Source organism: Cuculus canorus, chromosome 18, assembly GCF_017976375.1.
Source record: "Cuculus canorus isolate bCucCan1 chromosome 18, bCucCan1.pri, whole genome shotgun sequence".
Lineage (NCBI taxonomy): Eukaryota > Metazoa > Chordata > Aves > Cuculiformes > Cuculidae > Cuculus > Cuculus canorus.
The window spans coordinates 4,995,395-5,023,104 of NC_071418.1; the positions used below are offsets into that span (position 1 = coordinate 4,995,395).

General features: G+C 47.0%; 1 protein-coding gene across 2 annotated transcripts in view; it reads left to right on the forward strand.

The window, feature by feature from the left end:
• MAP2K6 (mitogen-activated protein kinase kinase 6) overlaps positions 1-27,710 on the forward strand; it is a 54,303-nt gene that overhangs the window by 7,869 nt on the left and 18,724 nt on the right. Inside the window, exons 1-9 of one of the 2 annotated variants that reach the window (XM_054083426.1) lie at positions 15,761-15,872; positions 17,824-17,890; positions 18,848-18,896; positions 21,351-21,464; positions 22,856-22,975; positions 23,736-23,852; positions 24,299-24,350; positions 26,350-26,477; positions 27,175-27,252. In XM_054083426.1, the coding sequence (XP_053939401.1) occupies positions 15,833-15,872; positions 17,824-17,890; positions 18,848-18,896; positions 21,351-21,464; positions 22,856-22,975; positions 23,736-23,852; positions 24,299-24,350; positions 26,350-26,477; positions 27,175-27,252 (765 nt within the window). In that variant the 5' untranslated portion in view covers positions 15,761-15,832. Of the gene's footprint in view, positions 1-15,760; positions 15,873-17,823; positions 17,891-18,847; positions 18,897-21,350; positions 21,465-22,855; positions 22,976-23,735; positions 23,853-24,298; positions 24,351-26,349; positions 26,478-27,174; positions 27,253-27,710 lie in introns of those variants that run through there. The other variant, XM_054083427.1, reaches the window with a different exon arrangement.

Sequence of the window (27,710 nt, forward strand, 5' to 3'; positions counted from 1 at the left end):
TGGGTCACCTCAGCTGGTGCACATGGGATCTGGGCAGCTGGGACTCTGCTTAGTGATGTGCAGACAGAGATGTGACCTTGACTTCTACCCACACTAGTTTCGGAGTTAGCAACAAGACAGGGAAGCTGCGATAGTTTCCATCCCAAGCCTGACCACCGCGGAAGTTTTGGACACCGAGATGTAGACTTAACCTGCAGTCCTGGCGAAATTCTGGTTTGCTTTTCTGAATAGAAAGATGCTGATGGCTAATGCAGAAGTTCACTCCCAAGCAGACCTCAGTGCTTAACTGTACTAATTAAATGTTTTCAGAAACCACAAGATTGACCTTCACTGCATGCCTACAGATTTTTCCCTCATTTAACAGGCAGAGGGTTGACAGAGTAGCCTATTAAAGCAGAAAGGCAATGCTCTAGCTACTGTTGTTTTTTAACAACAAAGTGTTTTCTGCTTTTTAACTATAAGAGATGGACACCATAATCTCCTGCTAACCTACCAGGAGAGACCAGGCTTGAGACAAGGAGTGCTTGGCTCAAATAAAGCCTAGAGTCTGATAAAATAGCAAACAGTCTTAAAACTGAAGTTTACTCAAATATCGATGCAATAATTCACGACAGCCATTATATATACAGGTACTTAGGCAGCCAGAGAGCCGTTCTATGTGGCATGGAGTTGTCCTTTGGGAGATGCCCTCTAGAAAAAAATAAAGTCAATTAACAGACTCTGACTTCTTTACCTTTCGCAAGGACACCAGTAATTTGCTCATTCCTAATAAAACTTGGAACATCTCTGCGGAGAACTTGAGCTCTTGCCAAGGAATCAGTTTTACAAATTAACTAAAAGACCACATCGGTGCAGTGCAGTGCATGAAAGGACATCACAAAACAGCCCTCCGACAGAGCAGCATCTCAACTGGAAGGAGAGCCCAAAATAGTCCCTGGCAGCTGGAGAGGGTGACACAGACACTGCATTCAAAGACGATTAGTAGTAAGTTGCTTTCTGGAGACAATAACGACTGAATTCACAGCAGGCACCTTTTTGGCAGAGAGAAGAACCCCTGGGCTTGCACTTCTCCAGGGTGACAGTACGGGAATGTGCCCTTGCTCGTAGCCACCTGAGCTAGGCAGCACAGTAAGCTTTCTCATAGCATGACTTCAGTTTCATTCATGTCATTAGGCAGCTTCCTTTATAGCTAAACATGTGATTTTTTTTTTTCTTCCCCTCAAAAACATTTGGTACTTCCCCCGCAAGAAATCAGAAGCTTTATGTCTGATAAGAGGCTGGAACAGCTTCCTGCAATAGGAGAGCATTCCTCCTCTCACTCTTCCTGCACAAACCTCAGAACAATGCCAGCACTTCCAGCACCAACAAGCAGTTACTTTACCATCTAGCATACTCATTCAGGTCCCATCCTGCACCTCCTGTGAAGGTGCTTCCTTTAAACAGGCATTGCTGCAGCTGAAAGGCAAGGAGAATATGGGAGACTAAATCAGAGCAGATTCAGAGCAGCTGTAGTCAAGCAGGGCCCTCATTTGGACAAGCGGGCTCTGAACAATTTTTGTCTTCCCCCTTAAAAGCGAAGCTAAATAGGATTTTTTTTCATGCCCTGATCTTTAAACTATTTGTGCACGTGCTAAACTTGGAGCACAGGAGTCCTTTTGTAGGAGTGGGACTGAATGTGCTTGGAGTTGAGCACACATGTAAGAATTTACAAGGCTGGGGATGTATTTTGTCCTGGTTGCTAAGTAGGATGGACATTATGGATCTGTGCAGATGATTTATGCTACCCTGCTTTCTCTTGTTTTCATTTTTCCCAGTTCTGCTTATCTGTTCCTGCAACTTAGAAAGCAGCGCCCTATTTGCAAGCGTGTATGCATATAACTGAAACTACAGTTCTGAACCTCGCAGGGGGGGTTCTATGGAGGCTCATAAAAGGAGTTTTGTATTTACAGCTCCTGATTTAGAAGGCTAGATGGAGAGATGTAACTTGATGGGATTTGATCCATGTGGGCATATGTAGCTAGAAAAAAATCTGCCCAGTTGTGTCAGGGACACTTTATTGGGGAAGGAAGAGAAGGCTTGCTGTCTGCTGCCAGGGTACTATGCCGTAATGCGTTTCTTCAACATGTTTTCCAAACTGAAATAAAATTGCATGATAAAAACTAGGGAAGAGCTTTTTGTTCTTCACATACTGCTTGCTTTGCTTTATTATATGACATGCAGGCTAGTGTATATTCTTAGTAGGTGTCTGGAAGGAGAGCTGGAAGTTCATGCTTTCTAACCTCTGTCTAAAACCCGTTTGAACTTGAAAGAGCTTCTCTGGAAGCCCTGAGAGCTGCACTGCATCCTGCAGACATTCATGCACGTGGCTTTGGGCTTCTGAGACTTCTGACACGTAACAATGCTGAAGTGGTTGCAGGACCCAGAGTTTGTGTTCACAGTGGGACAGACTTGCTGCTGCTGTAGTGGTGGTGGAGCAGCTGTGGGTCTTGGCTGTCTCTGCTGCTGGTGGGGCAGCTGCTGTTATTGCTGATGGTGCAAACCATGTGCGGTTGTTCTCCTGGAGCCTCCTGTCCTGCTCTGGTGTTGGGGTAGCGCCCACAGCTGCAGTGCTGGAGACCTAGGTGGGTGCCAGGACTTAGACGGGACTGTGGTTTTGGTCTTCCTGTGGTTGCCCTTGGCTTCTCACTGTAGGTAGGGTTCCTGCGTGTTTTTAAAGTAGGACCCACACGTTTACTGGGAGGTATTGCCAGCAGAGGGAGCAGGAGTTAATTCCTCCCATCTGAACTGTCCGGAACTACCAAATACCATCTTTATTAATTTTGGTACAAAAATAAGCAAATAAACTCTTAAGGCAGAAAAAGAATAGCAAAAGAGAGTTGTCAGACAAAGTAGCACAAAGGCGTGCTGGTCAAAGCCTTGACCGCGTTGAAAACTTAATCACAGTATTTGGATGAGCCTTTACAAAAATTCCCTGGGACAAAACGTTAAGTGAGGATGCGGATCCTCTCTTTCCGTGCCAGTGCTGCAGGTGCAGCAGCGTTGTGCTAACTCAGGAAAACCTCCAGGCAAGATTGCCACCAGATTTCTAATCAGCTTCTCTGTTTGGCTTGAGCTCTGAGTGAAGGATGGAGCGTGAGCTGCATATCGCTGGGAAGAAAATTAGGTGTTGATTTGGAATTCTTCTGAGCGTTACTTGCACCACAGAAGAGGAAAGCGGTCCTAAAATTATCTTCAATTCAACACTTTTAGTTGAAACAAACAGTTGCCAGCTGCCAAACAGAACAGTACAGCTTGAGAACTGAAGAGAAGTAAATCTGTCTAGAGGTGTCTTATGTGACTTTGGTGCTGTTTATTAAAATCTTTTCAACCCAGAGGTGCTATTTTCCCCGAGGAGCTCAGCGGGTGCTAGACCATGTGAATTAATGTAGCCCTCCCGTTCGTCAGGGACCTCCAGCAGAGGATGAGGACACTTGCTAGAAGACTCCATGGTTAGAGCGAGTCCAAAGAAGGGGCACGAAGGTGATCCGAGAGCTGCAGCACCTGCCCTATGAGGACAGACTGAGAGGTTGGGGTTGTTCAGAGAAGAGAAGAGAAGAGAAGAGAAGAGAAGAGAAGAGAAGAGAAGAGAAGAGAAGAGAAGAGAAGAGAAGAGAAGGCAAGGCTCTGGGGACACCTTAGAGGAGCTTCCAGTACTCAAAGGGGGCCCACAAGAAAGGTGGGGAGGGTTTTTTTTATCAGGGAGCACAGGGATGAGGGGGAATGCTTTTAAGCTGAAAGAGGGAGTTTTAGATTAGATTTTAGGAAGAAATGTGTTCCATGCCAGGTTGGATGGGGCTTTGAGCAACCGGATCCAGTGGGAAGTGTCCCTGTCCATGGCATGGGGGTGGAACCAAATGATCTTTAAAGTCTCTTCCAGCGTAAACTATTCTATGTTTCTGTGATTCTGTACCTATTCTCATTTGGCTATAAAAGTTATCAACGCCCTGTAACTCGCAGAATGACCAAATCAATGGGCAGTTTTCTCTGTATGAAACCTAAATTGCCCATTTTGTCCTGAGGTGGCTTTCCTTGTGAGCAGAAAATGATAAACCCAAGTTTTACATGCAGCGCATCAGCAATAGAAGATGGCTGATAGCGCCATCGTCTAAATGACCAACATTTACAATATGCTGAACAAATTTAATCTGTTCTTGGTAAAATGGGACTGTTGTGGCTGCCTGGAGCACCCAGTAATTTGAGATACTGATTAGATTTTATTCTGTCCTGCTGTGGAGGTGATGGCATGAAAACAGGTATCCCACAGACAAGGTGTGATGCGCAATGAGCAAAGGAATCTGCAGAGAAACGGGGCTACATTAGCACATGGGGAGCAGCGGTTCAGAGCTGAAGGACAACTAACTATGCATGCTGTCCTGGGGACAGTGACACCCCAAAGGGCCAGCTTGCTGAGCTCCCCAGGGCAGTCCTTCCTAGCCCATCACACTTCTGATTAAGCAAAAGCCTGCATTTCCCCATGTTTAAGCTTCCTGATTCCTTTTTGGCTGAACAGCGCTTGGCTGTGTAGCTTTGCCAGAGGATGCTGTGGGACAGCATCTCGGGCACGAGGGAGTAATGACGAGCGACCTGTAACCTGGCACCACCGTTTGCAGAGGGACTTCTGCCAGTCCCTTTTGGTGGCTGTGGCTGAAAAAAGGGCTGAAGCCTGCAGCTGGGTATCCAGAGGACAGACGTACTGCAGCTATTGCAAAGGCAACAGTCTGGCAGAGCCTTTAGGTATGTGTTCCTGCTCAGCCTGGTACTTAACACAGCCTTAATGGGAGCACATGCTCCTGGCAAGCACACGCTTCAGTGTAAGCACCATCAAGATATAAGTACCTTCCTAGCTGGAGCCGCAGACCTGAATTCGGATTTTGAGTCTGCAGCACAGCAGAAATCAGCAAGCGGGTGCAAATGTAATCTTCATTTTCCAAAGAAATTTGCATTTCCTTGGGCTGGCAGCACATCTGACAGCTCCAAGAGGCCCTGGCTTGGAAATCATGGTGCTGGGGTGGCCATCCCTCATTCGCTCTGCCAGGTGCATGGATGCATCACCCCTTGATGTCTGAGCAGCTGGGACAGATGCAGAAACCTATCTGGTTTTGGTTTTTTTAGGGGAAATTAAGCTTAGCTGCAGGGCCCTCACTCCACCAGTGATGCCTCTTGAAAACATCTTGCAGGACCCACTGGGAGAAAATCCCACCTGCAGCGAGGGCATTTAAAAAACCTGAAAAGCAAAATTGAAACTGGAGGGAGACCTCGAGCAAAACGGCATCTGCGAGGTGTCTCATGGGGGGAAGGATCTTATTGCCCTAAGACAGCTGGGTTTTAAGGCTCCGCAGAGCAGTAGGGAAAGCAGGTGGATGCATCTTTATTGTGTCAAAATTTTCCAGGGAGCAGCAGGTTTGGGAGGTGTAGAAGTGTTTGTAGGATTTAAGGCAAATCCTGCTCCCACTGTGGCTGAGGCAGACAGAGTGCTTACTTTTATTTTGATTATAGGAGACTTGCTGCTGCCTGCTAGATGTTCGCATGGGAAGTTGGTCAGAGCCCTGTAGCTGCATGCGGTCACTCCCTGTGGCATTTTGAGGTGAAATCTCGGTGGAAAAGGGGAAGTGTGAAAAGCCAGTGGACACGATGCCCAGCTTATGAGTGAAGCTGCAAGCATCTCTGTTCTCACATTGGCTGTGGAAGCTTTAGCCCTTCACCCATGGGGCTGCCTTCTGTGTAAGCAGAAGCCTGCCCATCCCTTGGGAGGCTTCTTAAGGTGCTGCCACTGCGCTGAGGAGCAGAGCTCATCCTGCCCTCTGTGCAAGGAGAAGAGCCAGGGCAGGGAGCACAAAGCTTGGCTGAAGGGCTCATGTAAGTCATGCATGCCATGGTGCATCAACATTTGGGAAGCACTTCACCCTGCTGCCTGCAGCACTCTGCATCCGCTGCCTGCGGGCGCGGGAGGTCTGTCCTGCCCGCGCATCCCCCCGCACCCTGGCAGAGCCCACCTCCTCCGATGCTGCTGGCAGGTGCTTTTTGGCAGGGAGAAAATAGAAATGAAGGTAGCGGCAATGAAAGCAGCAGCGTCCTCCAAATCCTCCTGCACAAAAGCCCTTTTGTTCCCCGGGTGAATTCCAAGAGCTTTTCTCCAGTTTTGATTCCAGCAAACTCCCACTGCAAGCAGACAGACGAGGGTTTGAAAACAAAGCAGCAACTAAACCGAAAGTCCCTCATAAAAAATACCCACTAGGGCTGGAGGCTCTTGACAAACAGCTTCCCTGGCCTGCAGTTGCTGTGGATTTCCTAATTTGCGATAAGTGGCAAAGAAAACAGGCTCTGGGATGGGAAGGCAGCGAAGCCAGCAGCCCTTGCAGAGTGAACACAGGCTTGATTTGTGGTCTACTCTGATTTTTGTTGATGCGTACTCTGTGATATGTTCCATGGTGTACTGCTGTGATGTCTTGTGATAACAGGGGCGAGGGCAGAGACCACGAGGCTCCTGGTGGCCTCTGTTACTCCATGGAGTCTCTGCCACCACTGCATCTTTCCCAGAGCAATGGGAGGATGCAGCTGCCTGAATGCTGGAGGCCCCTTGAGGGATGTGACCGTGATGGTGAAGAGCAGAAAACAAAGTCCTTTTTGGCACTGCTTGGATCCAGATAAGATTTCTCTGAGGCATTACCTTTCTTTGGCTCTCGCAGCCTCACATCAGGCAGGTGTAAGTGATTTGCAGGATTTGGGGACGTTTGAGATGGCAAGAGGAATGGAAGTGGTTTGTATCTGTGTGATGAGGAAGGCTTGGGTGCTCCCATGAAATTAAGTTGATGTGTGCAAAAAAACTTAAGCAAAGAAAGGTGAGAAGGTGGCTTTAAGCCCCATAGGATTTCCGTCATACTGTTGGAGATGGGGGTGTGCATAGGCAAACCATGGAATTTTACATTTTGTGGCTTTATGCACATGCCTCCACAGCCATCTGAAGGATCCAGCACGTCTGGAGCATCAGTGCACAGCCCCAGCCTCGGCAGAGGCAAGGGTCTCTTTGCAGCTAGAAGTTGTCACAGATGTTTCACAAGCCTGGTGAGGATCGGTGCTGCTCTCCTATCCTTAGCTTGAACCACGTCCATGGGTTTGGGCTAATACTCTCAGGTGCCAAGGGGAACGGGGTGGTGGTATGAGCCTGTGCTCCCTTGTGCCTCCCAGTGCAATGTGGGCAGCATCCTTCTTCAGCAGCTGCCACCAGCCTCATCGGTGAAGTCCTTTGCTTTGGTGGATGAGTCAGAGCCAAAAGCAACGAAGTTGTTTTGGTCTTATTATTGCAGCACACCTGCACACTAGGCAGAGAGGGGACACACGCACAAACAAGGCTTGTGCAACTTGCCCGTGGCCATGGATGGTGTCCTTAGAGCTGAAACGTAGAGCGTGTGCAGCCCATTGCGCGGTCCCTTCCACCCGCCACCTCCTCCCCTTTTTATTCCATGGGTCATGAGGCAGCGCCTATCCCTGAACAAGCATTTCACAGCTGGGGTGAATCAGCAAAGAACTTTGCACCCACCTGGGCTGTCCCAGCACCAAGGAGGAAGGTGCTGCTCCCTGGAGAACTATGCAGGGGCAGGGCTGGTGCTAGGGGTCAGCTCAGGACAGCCAAGCCCTGGTCTAGGTGGAATGACATGGCATCAGAATGCTCTCAGCTCTGGTGCATCGAGTGCCTTTCCTGCTGAGTGATGTTGCCACCTTTTGCAGAGAGGTGCTGCTGTTTGGAAGAAGCCGTGCCCTTTCCCCGAGGCGATCCAAGTTCAAGCAGCTGGATGTACGTGCCAGATGAGTTCAGCCAAAGTGTTGTAACAGGATTTTTAATATTAAAGTCTCTTGTGACCTATGCTGAAAGCCATAGACAGACAAAACTCTCCTATCTGCCATCTCCCACTTACATTAACACCTAAAGTATCATGGATTTAGGACTGGTTTACATTGTGTCTGTTTTCTAAAGAAAATCTGGCTAATCTATGGGCCACCTCGGCAGAACAGGATGTCCGGGGAGGACATCTGTCTCGCCTTGTCATGTCTGCAGATACTGATGTTGTCCTGGCATCAGGTCAACAGTAGCGTGATGGGTGGCTGCATGCCTTGCCTCCAGTTCTCTTGCTGAGATTGGGAGCGATGCTGTGTCTGGGCGGGGAAGGGACATTTATCTGGAAGAGCTGTTTATTGTCACCTCCCTGTTTCCTCTGAACTGTTAGTATCTGAAGGGAGCATGTGGCTGCTTGCTCTTTGTTGGTCTGTTGAAGGTGTTGTGTTGAAGGCTTCGTTTCCTCTCTCATGTTGGGATTCCTGCAAGCAAACGCTGTAGTGGGGTGCAGGAACACATTAGGGCAAAGGGCAGTTGGGAAGTGAAGTCTAAGGCAATGGAAGGTCCAAGCTCAGTGGGATGGCAGCAACTTCTGTGGGACAGAAAAGATCATCTTGAACTCTCACACCCTCTCCCCTGCAGCTGTGTTTTGTTAAACCCTCCATCAGAAGGCCAGTCTTCATCTCAAAACTGGTGTTGGTGTCCCACAAAGCCTGCTGGAAGGTTGCTCCAGCACATGATTATTCCATTGCTCCCTGCAAGCTCCTGTGGACTATAGCTGCAGGGGAGCTCAGTTTTGTTTCGTGGGGCATTACGGGAGGGTTCAGAATGGGCCAAAAGCTGTTTCAGCTCCCTACCCCCTTCCCAGAGTCCCTGCAGCCCTGTGTTCAGTGCCTCTCTCAGCACAGGATCTCATGTCTAATCTCTATCAAAGTGTCTCTTCCGCTTCACACTCAAAAGGTCTTAACTCTTCTAAAATTTAGAGATGCGCTTCTATCAGAGTGACAAACAGACTCTCATAACCAAAATGTGGAGATAGATAAGAAGAGATTGCATCCCTTTGGTTTCTGCGTTAACACGAAGAAACTCGGCAGCCTGCAGCCCTTTTGCAGGATGTGTTGAGAGGAAAATGGGCAGGGTACGAGTGATTAGCCTGAATCAGAAAATTACCTTCAAAATTGAATTACCAAAATACAGAGCTTATTGAAAGGCAGGCAAATCGGCTCTGATATTTGTGCAGTTTGGTGACATTTCTGTATGTTTCTGCACTGTGGGATCCAGAGATTAGTCGGCTGGAGTCCTTATTGCAAAGCTTTCTGCTCCGCCTTCTTCCAGTGTTTTGTTCTTGTGCTGTTCAGAACTTCACCACCAAACTGTCTCCTGCTGGAGGCCAATCTTGAGGCAGGCACGAAGGATAAACCCTGTGAATGTGCCTTGCAGTAAAACCGAAGATCTTTGTCTCCATTGTGTTTGTGCCTCAGCAGAGGTGACGTACATCAGCTCGCTCTTCCAGCGAAGACAGGCCCTGAGACGCAAATAACCTTGGTGTGATCCAAGCAGACGTTGCACAACCTCTGCCATGCGGGTTCATCCTCCATCGCTCCTTGCAAAAGCCCTGCTATTTTGGTTTGGGGCCTCTCCTGTGCTGGGTTTATTACAGGTTACAAGATTGAGTCAGCAGAGCAAGCTGAGCCCTGCGACAAAGAAACCCCAGGGCAGCTGCCGGCACAGGCACGGCTGCCGACGGAGCAGGACAGCAAATTCCATTTTCAGCATTGTAACGTGGATGCTACTGGTATCGGCGAGTAGTTTGGGATTGGCTTGGGTTACCGAGAGAGCTGTGCCCAGGCCAGAGCATGCCATGCTCTTCTTATCTTCAGGAGCCTTGGGAGCTGAAATGGAAGATGAATGCAGCATCATCTGATTAGGCTTTGTGCCAGCGGTTCAGGGTTTCCTACTGTACAGGTTTCCAGGTGTTGGTTTTCCAGATGCAGATGTAGGGGTTTTGTGTCTTCATGTTTTCATTGCTCAGACTGAAAAGAAAGTATCCGCCTCTGGGCTGTGGCTCTGAGTTCATCTCCTCTTTGCCAAAGCAAATTTGGTTGCACTTGGGGCAATGTGTTGGCTGCGTTGAAGTCTCTGGGAGGTGTCTTCAAGAGCAGGTTTGTCCCGCTCAGTGCAGTGCGTCTCAGCCATCGGTCGGAGCCAGAAAGGGGAGGCAGAGGGAAGGAGCAAGAAGTGACTCAAGCACTCCATTTAGCCTGCTGGCATTTCCAGGCTTGGTACAAAATGAGATCGACTTATTTATTTAATTTTGGAGAAAAGCACCCAAGAGGAATGGTGGAGGACTAGGACTTCAGAGGAAATTAGGGCTGTCTTGTGGTATCCCTGTGCCGGGCATAGTGTTTCAGATGTATCCTGATTCTGGTATACATAGGCAAAAGTCATCACTGTCATGAAAGTGCTCTTGCCTTTCCTACTTCCTTTCCCAAAGTGTGATTCCTGAGGGAAAACAGAAAGGAAAATTAAATAATGCTTCAATTCTTGAGGCTTAAAGGTGTGAGCTGCAGTGTGGACACAGGGCACAGTGGTGGGGCTGGCAGCAGTGATGGTGTGCTCTAACTTGGATGTGGCATCAGCCACCAAATAAGCCAGCAGCTCCAGAGCATGAAAATGAAAGGAAGAAAGCCTGGAGCCGGGAGACATCTCAGCCCCATGAATGCCGCAGGGTCGGTTTCCTTCTCCTGAGCAGCCCTGAAATGAGTTGTTAAGGAAACAGATTTCAGGTTTGCCGTTTCCAAGGAGTTATTGCCAACAACCGCAAGGGAGGACACAGATAAAGGACGTGTGGGAAACATCTCTGTCCTGCACAGAGGACATACCATGTTCCTCATTGGAGCATCTCCATGAGCCTCCAACTGACCCAGGTGCTTATGGTAGTGATGGAGGAGTAGCCAGTGGTGCTTGGACACTCTTGCTGTCAACAGGGCTGAGGAGAGACCAGCTGAATTACATTCAAGGAGGCAATAAAGCGCAGTACCCACTTCATCTCTTCCCTCGGCCTCTGGTTGAAACTTCAGCAGGTTTTAAGAATCTCTTGCACATTAAATTCTTTTTCTTTGGCTTAATGAAGGATCGGAAAACAGATTTTCAGGCCCATGTCTACATCACTGGTGCTTGCATGGACATAGAGTTTTTTGTTTTCTCCAGAACTTAGAGCTTGGCTAAAGGTTTGCACGTACAAACTGGGTGGTGGGCACAGCTCTGTGCCTGCCCTGTCCCTGGCACCCTGCTTTGAGCATTGCACAGCATAGTTTTATGCAGCTTTAACAAAGGGTTACCAAGTCATGCAACTCAACCATGGAGGTAGAAGTGGTGAGAACTTTGCTCGCACTTCCCCACCCCAGCCACTAAACCACTGTCACCAACACCAGCCTTTCTGTCACCTGCAGATCTGTCCCAAAGATATTTAAATTGAAGAGTCATGATCTGATCCCGTGCTTTGAATGTCTATATGGCAAAATTCAAAGGCTTTCACACAGACAAAACCCGTGGGAGGAAGGCGGTGGTGATACAGGAAGCACTGTGGTCATGGCTGTGGAAATGCCACAGCAACCCATGGGAGGGCAAAGTGTGGCTGCCTCTGGGAAGTGGCCACCCGGGAAGATACATTTATACTACTAAAACCACCAGAAGTGGCTAGTTCAGAAATTTACACCCATCTGTGTTTGTTCTTTTTGGCTAAGGGCTTGATTTCCATTTCAGCTAGAATAGAGCCAGCTTGTAAAAAGGAGTCCAGGTGCAGCATGGGACCCACTTGTTAAAAATATACTTTGTTATCTACATGTATTTTAGTTTTGAAGCACAACAATTTGGCAGAGAATCTTAGGCATCTTTGCTTTGGGGCTGTAGAGAGGTGATGAGTGTTTGACTGTGGGGATGACAGGAATGCACCTGGCCTTCCTGCTCCTCTTACATTTGGCTGGGGTATCCCCACTTGTGGGATTCCTTGGTGGAAAGACCCGGGCAATTAAAAGCTTTTCACTTTGAGAACTGGTGAACAGTGACAAGATAAATGAGGAACAAAAGAGATGCGCAAGTGCATCACCAGCCCTTGAACTCTCATGTGTGCCAAGATGGGTTTGTAATCGGTTGTGTGCCTTAACCTTTAAAAATTAGCAAGCATAGAATCATAGAATCATAGAATCACCAGGTTGGAAAGGACCCACTGGATCATCGAGTCCAACCATTCCTAACACTCCCTTAAACCATGTCCCTAAATAATAAATCTGTGAGATTATCTTTAGTGCTTGTTAAAAAATGTGGGATTTTCCCCCTCCGTGGTCATACTCTGTGAGACTGATGTTAAACATGAGGTCGCAAAATCTTCCACAGCAGCAGTTGCTCCAGATGACCCTGCTCTGCCCTGGGTGGCATGAGCAGCTTTAAGGTATCTTAGTGTTCATGTGCCTGGGTCTATATGTGTTAATGGGCAAAGTTCTCAGAGGTTTGGGTATTCTACCTGGCCTGCAAAGCTTGAACTTCTCTTTGACTGCATCAAATCTACTCTTGCTTGCTGAAATACGGGCTGGAACTGAGCTATGGGTGAGAGATACCCTTTGCAGTTGAAGACCAAGACTTTGTTTGAAGAGCTGTCTCCTGTTGGGCGTTTCCAGGGCATCTGGGACAAGAAAAAAAAAAAGAGTTAATTTTAATTTCTTGGTTTGCAAAAACCATCTCAGTTTAGAGTTTGGCACCTAAGCCACAGCCACAGGTCTTTTCCTACTGCAAAGTAGGGGCAGTGGCACTGAGGTGTCAGGTGAGACGTTAGCTGTGCAGCTGTGTGGTACAGGGCACGGTCTTACAGAGCCAGTGAGGTGCCAGCTCACTCCTGTCCCATGGAAACATGCCAAGCGTTTCCATCTTGCCCTGATTTAAGGGATGGGGGTTTTGCTTACACAGTTGAGTACAGCTGATAGAGGAAAAGCAGATAATTTGGCTTTCAAAACCTTTCAAGAAGTCAGACAAAAAATCCTTTGGGAAGGCAAGAATAGTAAATGAGCTACTTTTATCTCTTGAGAAAAGGGGAGAATGAGGCATTTCCCGCCTGTGAAATTCTACCAGCAAATTATGTGCTGAAGAGTGTTATTTGAAGGAAAGTGTTGCTACATGGCTATTGAACCCAGCTTTGATAATAAATTGTGGTGAAGACAGAACTGGTTAATATCCTTTGAAGGAAATGGGAGCTTTTTTTTTTGTGGCAAGGAACCATTTACTTTGGATTATCTCATAAAAAGTTTTTGACTGCAATAAAAGGTCTGGAGACTGGGGAATAGGATTTTCCTTCAGAAGTAAAAGTTTATTTTCTATTACAGCCTATGTGGGTAGTGGATTCCTCTGTCTTCCCATTCTTTATTATTCTCTGTTATGCTTCTTACCCTTTTGCTGTGAAACTTTGAAGTTTCCTTTTTCAGTATTGATATTTAACACTACCCTAATTGGAAGGGGTTAGCAACATCAATCTCTCTGTACCTCTGTCAGTGCTGGTGGGAAGAGGTTAACGAGCCCATTGGAAGTTGTATATTTCTCTCCTCCCTCAGGAATTGGATTTAAGACCTTCACAGGGAAGTATTAAATGTGTTTTCATTTAGTTACGTTTTCTTTTTCCTATTAAAGTTTTGCTTTCAGACCTCGCTTCCCTCTCAGCATTGAGTTTTTAGGTCTGGTCTGGCTGGTGGCTGTGCAGAAGGCAGCTGAGCACAGAAGGTTGTGGTGATGCTGCGGCTGAACGCTTGCGTTGCTGCTCTCCTGAGCAGTGCACTTCCCAAGAAAGCACTCAGGGATTTTAAAGGTGGCAACTTATCTAGCGTCAGTCAGTTCACTATTTACTGAGGATAATTGCATTGCTAAAAGCAGATTTAAGCTTGTCCTTAATGTTACAGATACCCAGAATGTTGTGCTGAACCAAATTTCAGTCCTAGAGATGTCTCTCAGCATCGCTCCAAACCAGTCTGGTTTTTTTCCACCTCAATTATTCTTCAAATCTGGCTTTTGAGTCAAGTGCTTATGGAAGTGTCTGTGTGGAAAATTGCAGGGAGAGCTCTCAAATGAGCTTTAGCTTGGAGGCTCGGAGACCTGAAAGTCACCAGTTGTTGTTTACATGGAAAAGTTAGGACTTTCTGGATGGTGAGGAGTAGATGGACCATCCCATCTGTTGATCAACCAGAACCGTGAACCTTCTACAGATGGAGCCATGTTTAGACTTCATGCTTTGTGTGGTGGCTGGATGGGGCTTTCCTTCTTTGAAATCCCAAGGAATTGCAGTTGCAGTGATGCTCCAGACCTGTTCCAGTGCCTCAGGACTGAGCCTTGGGCTGTTATTTTGGTCTTGGACACTGGGGGCTTCAGCATAGCTTGAACATGATGTCTGATGTCTGTCATGGGTTGTTTTTGTGCTTTAGCCTGCCTCTGAATTGAGGAATTCTTTATTTAGTCACCTGTTTTATCAGATTTGCAATCTCCAAAAGCTCAGTTTCTCTCAGACAGGCCAGTGGATTTAAACTTGCCACAAGGGGCACAGACTGACAGATAAACACGTGGTGATTTTCCTCAGGAAACAAAGCTAAAAATAATAGCGATTCATAAACACACTGTGGAAAATACTGTTTTTCTGGTGGATGGAACAGGTAACATTCAATTTTGTATGGTATTAAGCTGCCTCCACATTCTGAGCTTCTGTACAGACGACTTTTCTCTGCAAACTGCAATTTAATACAGCGTTGTCCTTCAAAGCTGATGTCTGCTATGGTAAACTGGGGGATTTTGTTTTGACAGTGAGATACTTGGTTGGCGGTTGTTATTGAAGAGAACTGATTGTGGGACCTCCAGTTATTTTTTTTCCTTAAAAAAAAAAACTCTCTAAGCATTAGTGTGTGCCTTTGGGAATGAACTCCTTCAAGCAAGTGTGACATGGACCCTCATTTTTTTGTAGTGACTACAGAGCCTCAGCTGAGCTCCCGATGCAGCTGGGAGCCAGGGAGATGAGGCATGGGGCAAGAGGGGTTCCGCATCCCCTGCACAGCTCTGCAGAGCGGTGCTGACTGCTGTTCTCTGCTCCTGGTTTTAGGACAGTGTCACGTTTGGGATTGCTGCGAGACACTTGCAGATGCCAGCCCCAGAAAGCTTGGAGAGACAAGCATTTTGCATGTCGTAACAAAGGAGCTCAGAAACCTAGTCTGATCTGGTTGAAAGGCATGAAATTGCCTGATGGCAGCCCAAGACTTTTATTAAATAACCATGTGGTGAGCCGCGGTTCGTAGGTAACCACTCTCCCCCTCCACACCATGAGCTAATCCCCCAGAGCTGGTGGTGCTGCAGGTGCGAGTCCCAGCCGTGGCAATTCCTGTTTGCAATCCCTTCTCCTGGTGCCGTCATGAAATCTGTGTATTCTTATTGCTGCTGTTGTTGCTTGCTTCTTCCTTGAAAAGAAAACCCCCAAAGAACGTTAAACGGTGCCTGTGTCTTGGCAACTCGGATAGGCGAACAGATTGTGCTTCAAAAAAATGGCAAAGTTTCAAAATATTGTATTCTGTGAAGAAGAGACGAGGAAAATAAACTCCCCAAAGTGCAGACTTTATTTCATCAGAAGGCGGAAGGCTTTTAATATTTATTTGGGTTTGGCATTTTACTACCTAGTTCTGCTGACACCACTTGTGAACCATTGGTAAGATTAAATTCTGTACAACCTGTTCTGGCTCATGGTCAAATTAGGTTAATTTGCAGTAGGTTTGTTTTCACCCTCCTGGAGCTTCCTGAGAGCAGGTTCCTGAGGCTCAGGTACAGCATGTGGGATTATGCAAGCAAATCCCTACAGGAAAAAAAAGGAAAAGGGAAAGAACAGAACAACTTTGTGCTTGCTTGCCTTTTGGTTTTGGTTGTGTGAATATCCTTGCAGCAGTGTGGATGGATGGGCGATGTGTAGAAGTATGCCAGGAGGCGGCTGGTGAGTGTTAATAGGAAGAGTTCAGCTCTGGAGGTAAAGAGGGAGTTCCTGCCTCTGTGGGCAATTTGACAAATTTCTGTGTCTTGATTCCCATCTGCAAAATAAGGATGAAGATACATCTTTTCTTATGCTCGTGATTGTTTTGTTTGCTTGAATTGCGTGAGGATGCAGGTGGGATTTTAGAGGCAGAGGTTATGGGGACAGCAGACTTAGAATTTGCCAGAGAAACAGGGTTTTTGTTTGCCTGCACTGCAAGACATGCTTATTTTGAGATTCCTTTTTTAGCTAAAACATAACAACATCAAGAACACTGTTACCCATTTAGCGTCCTGTTGGATCTGATATGCACTTGACTCAGCTTGGGCAAGAAATGGTATCTAGAGCATCTAGCACAGCAGGGCTTGCTTCTCAGTTGTGCCTTCTAGAGAGTTTGTAGTACAACTGAGGAAACTAGAAAGAAAAGGGTCAAAGAACAGCTCTGCTAAAGGTAGAAATTCCTCCACTTGTTTTTGTAATGATTTTTACTTTCTTACAGACCAGCTTTTACGTCTTGGGAAAGCTGAGAGCTATTCTTCATGCTTCTGACTGACCTTGCTTCTTTATTTTGCCTTTTCTGTGTTAGACTGTAAGCTCCTTGCAGCAGAGAATTGGCTTTTTTTCCCCCTTTTGTAAATTTACAGCTCTGTTGATTTCTAATACTAATAGCAAGTGTACACAGTCGTTTCCAATAAATGCTTTTCCCACGAGGTGGGTTGTCGCGGGCTGTCCCATCCTGAGGTGACCCTTTGCCAAAAGGAGTGAGCGCGATCCTGTGTTGTGGACCAGGCGACGGGAAAAAAAAATAAAAGATTTGGAAAAAGAAGATTGGCAATCTGAATTAACGAATGCCTTCTAAAAGGTCATTTTTGGTTCTGAGTGCCTGCACTTTGATGTAGTACCCCTCCGGCACTGGGATGCACAGATATCTATTGACATCAGTTCATGTCAAGAGGAAAAACAAACTCAGAAATGTATAGGTACAGTTTGAAAGAGAGTGTTGGGAATAGAGAGGAAAACTCATGCTTAAAAGAAAAACAGCAACTGATATAAATTGTTAGGTTACAAATGTTTAATGCCTAAATTGGATGCTTGTGCCTTTTTTAGGAGACTAGAGATTTTATTACATAGCCAAACAGCCATATGTTTGCCTTGGGGTTTTGGTGACATCAGTTATGTTTTCAGGTTATTTTATCCATGAATTCAAAACCCCGTGCTGAAATGTGGCTGTATATATTTAGTCATAAAAAGGTTCTTGTATTTCTCTAGTCTGCCTGGCTCTTGTGTCTGCCGGCTTGGACCCCCTTTACAGGAGAGCCTGCATTTGAACTGCTTCAGAGCTTGAGCTTCATCCAGCTCAGAAAAGCTTGGCCGGTCAGTGTGAACAGAAATAAATGGCTTTGAAGCCTGCAAACTTAATTCTGCTTTCTTTTTGCTAGGTTTGCACAACATTAATGACCAAGAGGTGAAACATGCATTTAAACAGAATCAGAATCTGGTTCTGGGCTTTCAGATTCAATTTGAAAAAGATTTTTAATCCTGCCAAGGTTCACAGTTATGTATCTGGAATGGTTTAAAATCTAAGAAACATTTTAAGGGATCCTGTGTGGGTAGGGCTGACGAAGGAGAAATACCTTTCTCTTTGCATTTTTGCATGGCCAGCCTTTGCCAGAGCTCTTGCCTGTTTTCTGTACCAAGTTGGCAGCCAGAATTTGCAGGTCCAAGTGAAGCGTTATTGAACAAAGGCACTTTATGTTTTGAACTCTGTGCCCTGAGTCTACACCACTAGCCTGGCCGGGCATTTATGTTAAATAAGGTCAACAAATATAGACAGGCTGTGTTTTGCAAATTACAACACAAAACGACAACAACAAAAAGTGCCTTTCGTTAATTCTGCCTCTTTCTTGTTTCACAGGCAAGAAGAGAAACCCTGGGCTGAAAATTCCTAAAGAAGCATTTGAGCAACCACAGACAAGCTCCACGTAAGTCTGCAAACACTAAGGGAGAATAAAAAGAAAACCACGAACCCCAACTGCCTTCCAGCCTTTGCTAGCGCCAGCGCTGCCGCGGCCAGGGGCCAGCGGTCGGTCATGGCCAGCACCCGGGGCTCCTCCTTGCAGGTCTGGGATAATGGGGACCCTTCACAAGGAACAGGGGTAAAATGCTTAAGTTAATTTTGGCACCGTTAGGTAGGATAATAACTCACTAGCCCTTGTAGTTCTCTTGTAGCTCTAGGTTCAACCAGGGGGTCTCAGCCCATCACCTTCTACCCATCACTGGCCATGGGACATTTCTCATGTGCTGCTTAACGATGTGCCCAGGAAAGGTTAAAAAACGGAATGGGCACCTGATTTTAACTGTTGTGGCACCTCTGCCACCCAGTTTGAGTGGCATGTATTTGGTCAAGCCATAAAAGTGCATCCCCTTCCCTACATACTTGGCCTTGCAAAAGAGAGCCCTGTGTTTTTAAGGCAGTTTGTGCAACTCCAGTCTGCTTGGCTTTCTCTGCTTCCTTGAGGGTTGACTTTTATTAGCTTGTTAACCCATGCTATATGACTTAGGTAATCATTTACAGCGGTTTTAGACCTTTATGCCCGTTTAATCCATTTTTCATACAGGCTGGCAGAGATTTCATGCTTGCCAGCTGGCCTGCCTTTCACAGTGAACCTCTGTGGGTTCCTGCACAGGGAAGTTGGATGTGAGAAATGCCAACTCCAGCACTTTCCTTCCTGACCTCTTTTTGGGGTGACGTTGTGGATCTTGGCTGTATCTATTGATGCTGCAAAGCTAGGAGACTGGTTAGGCTGCTCGGGGCTATGAGGACTGCTGGCCTGAAGGTGTGAGGGAATGGCCCGGCGGACCATGAGGATTGTGTTTACCGAAGGAAACTTGATCTTTGTAAGGAACATTTCACATCTTTTCCCTTTTCTCTCCTGCAGGCCACCCAGAGATCTAGACTCCAAAGCCTGTATCTCTATTGGTGAGGAGGTAAGACTAGGAGTTATGGTGAGAAGGTGACCTTTGGGGACAGGTGACCATCCTGGGCTGGCTGCTGTGGTGCTGGCTGCTTGTTCAGGCTGTCTGCTTGTGGGATTGCTTAACTTCAGCCCCTCCAGAAAGGGCAGATTAATAAACACTAGCTATTACGAAAAATGTAGCCCATTTTCCTTGAAAAGGAAGACAGTTGCTGGATGAGTAAAAGCTGTGAAGAGCCAGCCTAGGAGCTTGTGTGAGCCCTGACAGCCGCCTCCAACCACAGAGAGCTGACGAGCGTCTGGTGTTTGTGCTTCTCCAGCAAGGGCTGTCTGCGTGGGACTGGTGGCCCCCTTGCCAGCTGCAGTGTGACCTATTGGTTGTCACTGCTCTGATGAACATGCCCCCAGACACTCACCCTTTGCATCCCATCACACCTGAGTCCCCTTCATGTTTTCCACCTTGGAAATTCCTGCCTTGCCTCTGTGAGGTGCAGCTAATCCCCTGGAAATAATGATAAAACAAGGGGTTTGCTAACAGAAGATTTTAACTCTCCTTTGCAGTTGCTTTGCCGATTTAAAGCCTTTATCGAAAGTATTTTCCTTCTTTAATATTGAAGGCCATCTCATCGGGAGTCAACTCAGGGTAGATCTTCCTTCCTTGGAAGCAAATCATCTGACAGCATGGAAACCAGTCTACCTGATGTTCTAAAAACATAGGAAGTTAAAAAACAAAACCAAGGACAGCTATTTTGATAGGGATGGCACAGCAGCATTTATAAGAACGCTTTAAAGCTGGGCAATAAATTTATTAGGTGCAAAAGATAGGCCTCGGTGTCAGCGAGTTAATATATGAAGTGAAATGTTAATCCAATAGTGTCTTATAATGTCTATCTTTGGATACTTCTCTCTTGTTTTGGATTTTCTATTTTCCCTGGCATGGAGCAGGGGCTGGAAGATGGAAAGAGTGCGAGATGCCTCTGGAGCAAAATGGTGCAGCACCAAGGCAGAGCAGATGCCTGCTGCTAGGGCAAGCACCTGCTCCAAGAAAATAACTTCTCCCCTGCAGTCCAAGGGATGAAGGAAAGCTCGACCTCTCCATAAAGTCTCCATGTGTGGAGGCAGAGAAATGCACTTGTAAAACCCAGAGCTCAGTCTTTTTTTACGGAGGTACATATGTACTGTCTTGGAGGGTTTGCTTTTCCTATAGGTCTGCTACCTATTTGTTCACCCAAGTTCCTTTAGGATGTGCTCCTTTTTCCACCAGCTTTTCTGCTCTCACCCCTTATCCCTCAGAAAAGCCACTTTTCCCCTCTCCCTTTAAACTTTGCTACTAAATTTAAGAGTGGCCTTGAGAGAGTCAAAGTGCTTTTTTTTGGTGAGGGTCTTGGTGAACAGTAGAAGCAGTGTCAGGCAGGCAGAGATGCTTAAATCTCTGCCATAACACAAAAATGTTAGTCAGGGCTCCTTTTGCAGGCGGCGTAGCTGCGAGTGAAGGACCGGGAGCCCGAGCGCACAGTAACGCAGTGTATGGGCCCTGCACGCCGTGGCATCCCCAGCCAGCACATTTCAGGCTGCAGGTTTTTTTCTGCTGTGCTGGCAAAAAGTGGTGTGGGATTATGCACTGTGAATCAGTTCATTATAACCAGCTTCTTTCTGTAGGATGATTGACTAATGCGGTTGTGCGTTCAGCAAACAGAATGGCTGGTTTAGTCGCAAAGGCATATTTTAAACATCCAAAAATAATAATAAGCAAAATAAAAAATAGAGCTGCTGCACAATATCGCAGCAGAAAAGAGAAGGGCAGGTTAGAATGCAGGGCTGCAAACAAAGTCATCCTTTGTGCAAGGCCAGGGGAAAGAGATCTCGAATGCTAGACAAAATAAATCCACCGTGGTTTAAAAATGGGGCACACTCAGCTGGTATTTGGCCCATCTACAGGTCTGGAGAAATAAGCTTTTACAGGCCTTAAAAAAAAACTTGGAGATATTTCCATGATTGATTGTGGGAGGAGGATGGAAGGAAAAAATAGAAGACTGAAGGTGATTCCTAGGGGAGAAGCTGCTGCGGCATTTTCCATCCCAGGATGGAAAAGCTGAAAGTGCTGGTAGTGAAAGGTGCCTGGGAGGGACACTCGTGTGTGGATGGCCAAGGGGACAGCATCCCACCGAAGGAGTGGTCCTTCCTGCACCCGCCCGGCTCAGGTTGCTTGTTGACACAGGTCCCTTGTTTGTGCTGCTATGAAACATGTCCTCGTCAGATCTCAGCTAATTACCACACAGTAGTTATTCCTCCTGACAGCACCTGAGGACCATGATTTTGTTCCTAGCTCCATGAACGCAGATGGAAGAGGGATACAGAAGGCTGATTTTACGCACCAAGCAGGGCTAGATTTTAGATGCGTTTCGCTCCTTGCGTAGCACGTACTCTCAGCAGCCACCTTCATGCTGATGTTTTTTTTCCCTCGCAGAACTTTGAGGTGAAAGCTGATGACCTGGAGCCCATCTCCGAGCTGGGACGAGGTGCGTACGGGGTGGTGGAGAAGATGCGGCACATGCCTAGCGGGCAGATCATGGCAGTGAAGGTAGAGTGAGCCTCCCGAGGTGCTTTCGGTCTGTATCGTTGCGTGTGGACACCCTCCACAATCCCGTTCATGCACATTTCTAATCTCGCTTGTTCTGACGCATGCCTTTACTGGGACCAATTTATTTCTTGATGGACTCATCTTTCTACACAGTGCCACAGTAGATTTAGGCCATTTAACCAAGAAAAGGGGTGTTTTTTAAAAGTATGGTGCTCAATGTGTTTTCAGCGTTGTGGTGTATACAAACATAAGGTTCATCTATGTCTACAACATTCCTGGTTTTGCTAGGATTTTAAGAGCTATTTGCCATATTTTATTAAATCTGCCTATTTTTTTCTAGTGTAGATACGCCCTCAGGTTCAGGGCTCTGCACAGTAATTGGAATTGTAAAGAAGAGTATTGTAAATTTGATTGCAAAGGATAATTTTCCTCAGTTGGGGCTTTTTCATTCCTTTGGAATAGGAAATTTTTATTGGGGTTTCCTCGTTTTGTCTGCTGCAGTGGGATCTTGATTCATGATGGCATTGTAGTTGCTATTATGAAAAGTTTTTGTGACAACACTTTAGACTCATAAGCTTGCAGATTAAGGGAATAGTCTTGGGAAAATTTGTGTTTTGGGGAGGACCGGTTTTTGCTCGTCTGAATTTTAGCTCCAGTTTCCTTTCAGAATAAGAAAAAGGAAAAAAAAAAAGATGCAGAGGTGGAAGGTATGAGCAAACTGAAGGGAAATTCTTAACTCTCAGTTGTGGATAGACCTTGCTGTGGATGCTGGGATCTGTTTCAGGGCCTCCATGCTCTACATTTGGTCATCTTGCTTGGTGTTCACCAAACTGCAAAAGTCCTCTCTCAGTGTGGTGGAAGAGGTAAAGAGGGTATAGCAGGAACATTCAGTCTGTTACTTGCATCTGTGGTGCTGAACAGTTTCGTTCCATCGCATTACTGATGGCACATGGCCTCTTCTGACCTAAAGTCTGCTGATGTAAATAATTGTCCACTATAGACCCCAAAAGTCACATTTCCACCAGCCTAGAATTTGATTTCCTGTTCCCTTCTCCTCTTTGAAGCCACAGTGCCTTTTGGCTGTTGCAAAAAGAGTGGCATTTGCAGGGAAGAGCAAAATCATCTGCAGTTTGGGCCGGAGTGAGAAGATCCCTTCATCCACCATTGCCTTCTGTGGCACCAGGGTGTGCCGTGGGTGGTGTTCTTGTGATGTGCGTATGACAAAGATATATGACAAAAGGGTAACACAAAGAGGTGTGATAGATGGATAAAGGTATGATGTCAAGGCGGTATGGCAAACATGGATATGGCTGCAGCGAGTCCCCTGCAGCAGCAGCAGCAATGTGGTACAGAGGTGCTGACAGCCAATGCTAAAATACTTTATCTTCCAGCGGATCCGAGCCACAGTGAACAGCCAGGAGCAGAAGAGGTTATTGATGGATCTGGATATCTCCATGAGGACGGTAGATTGCCCCTTCACTGTCACCTTTTACGGCGCGCTTTTCCGAGAGGTATGGCATCCTGGAGATCAGCCACACTGCCCCTGAGAGACTGGATTCTCTCCCAGGCTCTGAATTCCCTCTAGACTCCCTTCAAGTGCCATGGGTTTGTTTAATCTCCATCTAGACATGGAGACTTAGTACAATATGAATTTGCTCGATCCCAGCCTAAAGATCTATCACGTGCCGTTACTTCTTGGTGAACGAGGAGAGGTGCAGTCACATACAAGGAGGAGCCAAGAGCAGCCAAACCACAGTGCCAGGTTATGTTAGGCCCCTGTGCTGAGACGTTAAGGCTTGGTGTTGGGTTTGAGTGATGTGGACAACCAACTCACAGCCTGGTCTGTTAGTATTAACATTATCCTGACTTGCAATGAGAAAGCCGCATGGAGGAAAAATGTGGAAAGCGCTGAAGAACAAGATTTATTGAAGAGTTTTAAGCATAGCTGTGCAGAGGTGAACTTTTCCTGGCTGAGCATTTCGAATGTCCCGGCCTCAGTCCTGACAACTTTCAGGACTTCTAAATAACTGGGACTCTGCTTTAGGTAAAAACAGCAGAAGATATACCCTAAATGGTAGTGGATGGCACTTCATTCCAGATGGGGAGGAGGGAAGGGGAAACCCCAGTACAGTTTTGTTGGATGTCTTAAAAGACATGAAAGAGGCAAAAAGGCCAGCAAAAGGCAAGTGCTAAAGAAGACCTTTGCATTTGAGAGGAAAGGAAAGGATGCTTTCTTCCCATGGGCAGATATTTACTTTCTTTATCATCCAGGGAGATGTGTGGATTTGTATGGAACTGATGGATACCTCACTGGACAAGTTCTACAAACAGGTCATTGACAAAGGCCTGACGATTCCTGAGGACATCTTAGGAAAAATAGCTGTCTCTGTGAGTATTAGCAGGGCAAAGAGGGATGAGAAGGTGTGTTTCTCTTCTAAACGAAATGACCCACTCTCCCTGCTGTATTTGCACCAGGAAGAGCAAGGTCCATGAGCTATCCCACATGAACATTCGTAGCTGGCTTCCAGTATCTCATCTGGGGTAATGTTATTTATAAGGCATAAATACCCAAAACGTGCTTGTACATGTAATTGAAAGGCAGCACAGCATTAGATGTGGGGGCCCTGTAGCTCCTTTGCCTTGTCATTAGGGTCCTGGTGCCCCTGGGAGATCCCTGGGTACCCACCATCACCTCGGGGTGCTGTGCCAGACTTCCGAGCAATGTAGTTCCTTCTCTCCAAGGAGGGCTGGAGAGGATGGGGCAGGTGAAGCCAGATAGCGTTTCCTCATCGTGATGCTGCCAGCTGTGATTCACTCTAGATTTGTTGTTTCAGATTGTAAAAGCGCTAGAACATCTACACAGTAAGCTCTCCGTGATCCACAGAGGTAAGCGCCATGACTATGCTGGTGTCTGTCAGCTCTGTGCACTCTCAGCCTCACAAGGTCTGGCATTGTGACCAGACACAGGGCTCCCAAAATACCTGAGATAAAATGGGCCTCTGAAAGCAAAATATTCCCCAGCATCTCATGACTAACAGAGGAAATGTCTGCTGGTTTGCTCTTTAAAATGTGCACGCTAATCCCAGGGGTTCCCCAAGGTGGAGGACAAGCAAGCTCCAAACGGACTGTGCTGGCAGAGAAAGGGCTGTTTCCCCCAGATTGTTTCCCTAATGTGCCATCTAAATCCTTCGCCTGCTTCAACACCTCTGCAAAATTAAACCAGACTTTTCCTTCCCACCTCGGTGGGCTTTGGATCACGCTTTCTGAAGGCTTCTCCCTTAGCTTAGTGGCTCTGTTGTGACATGCAGTGAGAGGTGTCTCTGTGCTGGCATGATGCCTCCTGTGGTGACCTAACCATTCTTTATCCTGTTCTGCGAGCTCCCCTGAGTACTGGTGGGGTAGAATGGTTTGATAGCTAAAATAGCCTCAAGTAAAGTCGCAAATACTCTCCTTAAACTCTTCTGACATTTTCCTCTCTGGAGCATCTCTAAGATGCCATGGACAGACTTAGAAAGAAACCAATTTGGAGTGTTGCTGCTTGACACCTTTATTTTAAAGGGTCATTTTCTATTTGTCATGAGGAGGAAAAAGCTCTCTCTGGAGTGTGTGACTGCAGGGAAAAGAGCATCTGAAGTGAACAGAGTTCAGTTCTAGCAGGCGGTCACATTTTGTACATTCTGCATGTGCCTGGGGGATGAGTTTCTGCCGTTTGTATAATTTACAGTAGGTGGAATGTGCTGCTCGGCTTCTGGATATCTGTTTGCTTGTTTGATTTCCATGGAAAATTGTCTTATTTTGGCATCGTAACAGATGGGTGAGGATCTCAGGTACCTGAAGCTTTTGATTGCAAAATGCTGATTTGAAACTGTAAATGACCCAATTCTAATAAGCAGAACTCAAAAGCAGCTTCTGGCTCCTTTGGATAGTGTTTCACCTTTTCTATTTAATAGTTTATCACATATAGACAGTGGACCTTCTTGCAGAAAAGGCCTCTTATTTCTGGGTGGTAACAGGGATAAGATTGCTCCCTTTTCAGGATCAGTGCTGGGCAGCCTGTGCTACCTGCACTGTGTTGAGATTTCATCTGTGAGCAATCACCTGCTGTGAAGGAAAGCACTGTTATGCTCTTGTGGATATCATTTACTAGCTTCTTTCTGTGCCTTAATTGCCCTTTCTGCTGGTGATTAGAACTGCCTTTGTGAGAGTGATCCAAGTGTGAATGCACCAAGGATTATAAGGCCCGTGATGGGAAACAGATAAATCTGGCAGTAATAAATAGATGAGACACTGGCCTGATTTCCATAAGGTGTGGAGCACCCACGCGCCTGCTGCTGTTCATATTGCCTTCAAGCCTGGTATCCCTAAAATTAGAGGCCGTTTCTTGTCTTCGTTTACTACTCCCTTCTTCTCCTGCAAGCCTTGCTCCTCTTCACCTTTTCTTGCCCACCCCTCGTCCTTTCCCCATGGGTTTTTCTTTTTGCTGGCATGAGACCAGATCCAGCTGAGGACTTGCTAGGACTCCATCCATTTGCAGACATCCTCTGGAGATGCCCTCACCCCTGCTGAGCTGTTCCCTTGTGAGCATTCATGGCCATCCCCTGCACAGCGGGATACGATTGCTATGTGCAGGGTTACTGACCACCTCGCCAATCAGAGAGAGGACTCTGCAAGTAAAGGGATGCTCGCAGGACATATGACAGGCCCATGAGGCAGTCACCTGAACTTCCAGTAGCTTCAGCCAGCTGGGTTTCTGGCAGGCATGAAGCACAGCAGTTTGCTTGGGCACCTTTGGTGCCCTCTGCTGATAGGAGACTCTTTGGCTTTTTTTTAGCTTGGCACATCACCCATGCGAGACAGTGACTGTGGTATGTGTTCCTTCTTGCAGATGTAAAGCCCTCTAATGTGTTGATCAATACGCAGGGGCAGGTGAAAATGTGCGATTTTGGAATTAGCGGTTACCTCGTTGACTCGGTTGCTAAAACCATGGATGCAGGATGCAAACCCTACATGGCTGTAAGTTGAGCTGCGGAGAAGCTGCATATGAAAGTTGCTGTGGGACAGCCAGAGGAACATGAGCCTGGGCATTGGGTCATCCTAAAGGGGGAAGGATCAGCCTCTGGCATGTGTCTTGAGGACTCGTTTTGGGAGACGTATCCCTGAAGTTACTTGTAAAGAGGCAGAGAGAGGAGATGGATCTCATGGGTCAGATCAGATCTCCTGGGCACAGCTTCCTGCTGCCTTATCACCTCCCTGTGACCTTGAGGAAGGCTCTGTAATTACTCTGTGTTGCATTTTTGCTGTTTGCCCTGTGGGGACAATAGTACTTTCCATCTGTGAGGAAAAACAGAACCCAGGGAGTGGGTTTCTCAGACTCCTACTGGGAGCTGCTGTTCAGGAGTCACCCTCTGTGGAGCACTTACATAGGTGAAAATGGTCCTGGAGATGCCAGATGTGCCCAGTCCGCTCCAGCCCACCAAACACTGGTGCAGGTACCATCTGCTTCTGGTGACCCGTTTCACTGTCTGCCCTCACGGGCAAGGATGTGGAACCAGATCTGGCCCCACCACAACCAAGGGAGTGAGCTGGTGGCACGGGCTAGGTTGTCCTAGTCTGCCACCATGAAAGACCCTTCTGAGGTTGGTAAGCCCTGGGTATGAGCATGGCACTGGGGCCATCCCTGTTCCTCACCCACCTTTGTTTCTGTTCATAGCCTGAAAGAATTAACCCGGAGCTGAACCAGAAGGGGTACAGCGTCAAATCTGATATCTGGAGCCTGGGGATCACGATGGTAGGATGACCTGGGGGCTCGTAGTGTTACCGGGAGGGTTGAGAGTAACTCGTGGATATATTTTTCCTCTCCATAGTGCCCTCAGCACTTGTGGCACTGGTTCCCTGGGAAGGTGGCAGAGCAGGAATGGGAATACAGCTCTGGGGGCAGGCCGCAGGGTTGAAGAGAAGGAGGATGGAGCTGCTTTGTCAACTCCTTGCTGTCTTCACCTGCAGCCGTGGTCATGGGCTGCCGGGAGATGGCAGCATGGGCTAAGCGAGGGCGTCTGGCACCGTACGTCTGTTGCCTTGGAGCAGGCTGGCTTTCAAGCACAAAAAAATACTCCCAGCACTTCACAATTAGCAAAGTCCCCCTCAGACGCCTCGTGGTGTCTCCCACGCAGCGTTTAGGGGGAATCCATCTGCTTGCAGAGTCATTTTATAGAGCATTTTCTATTCACCCTTTGCAACACTGTTTTT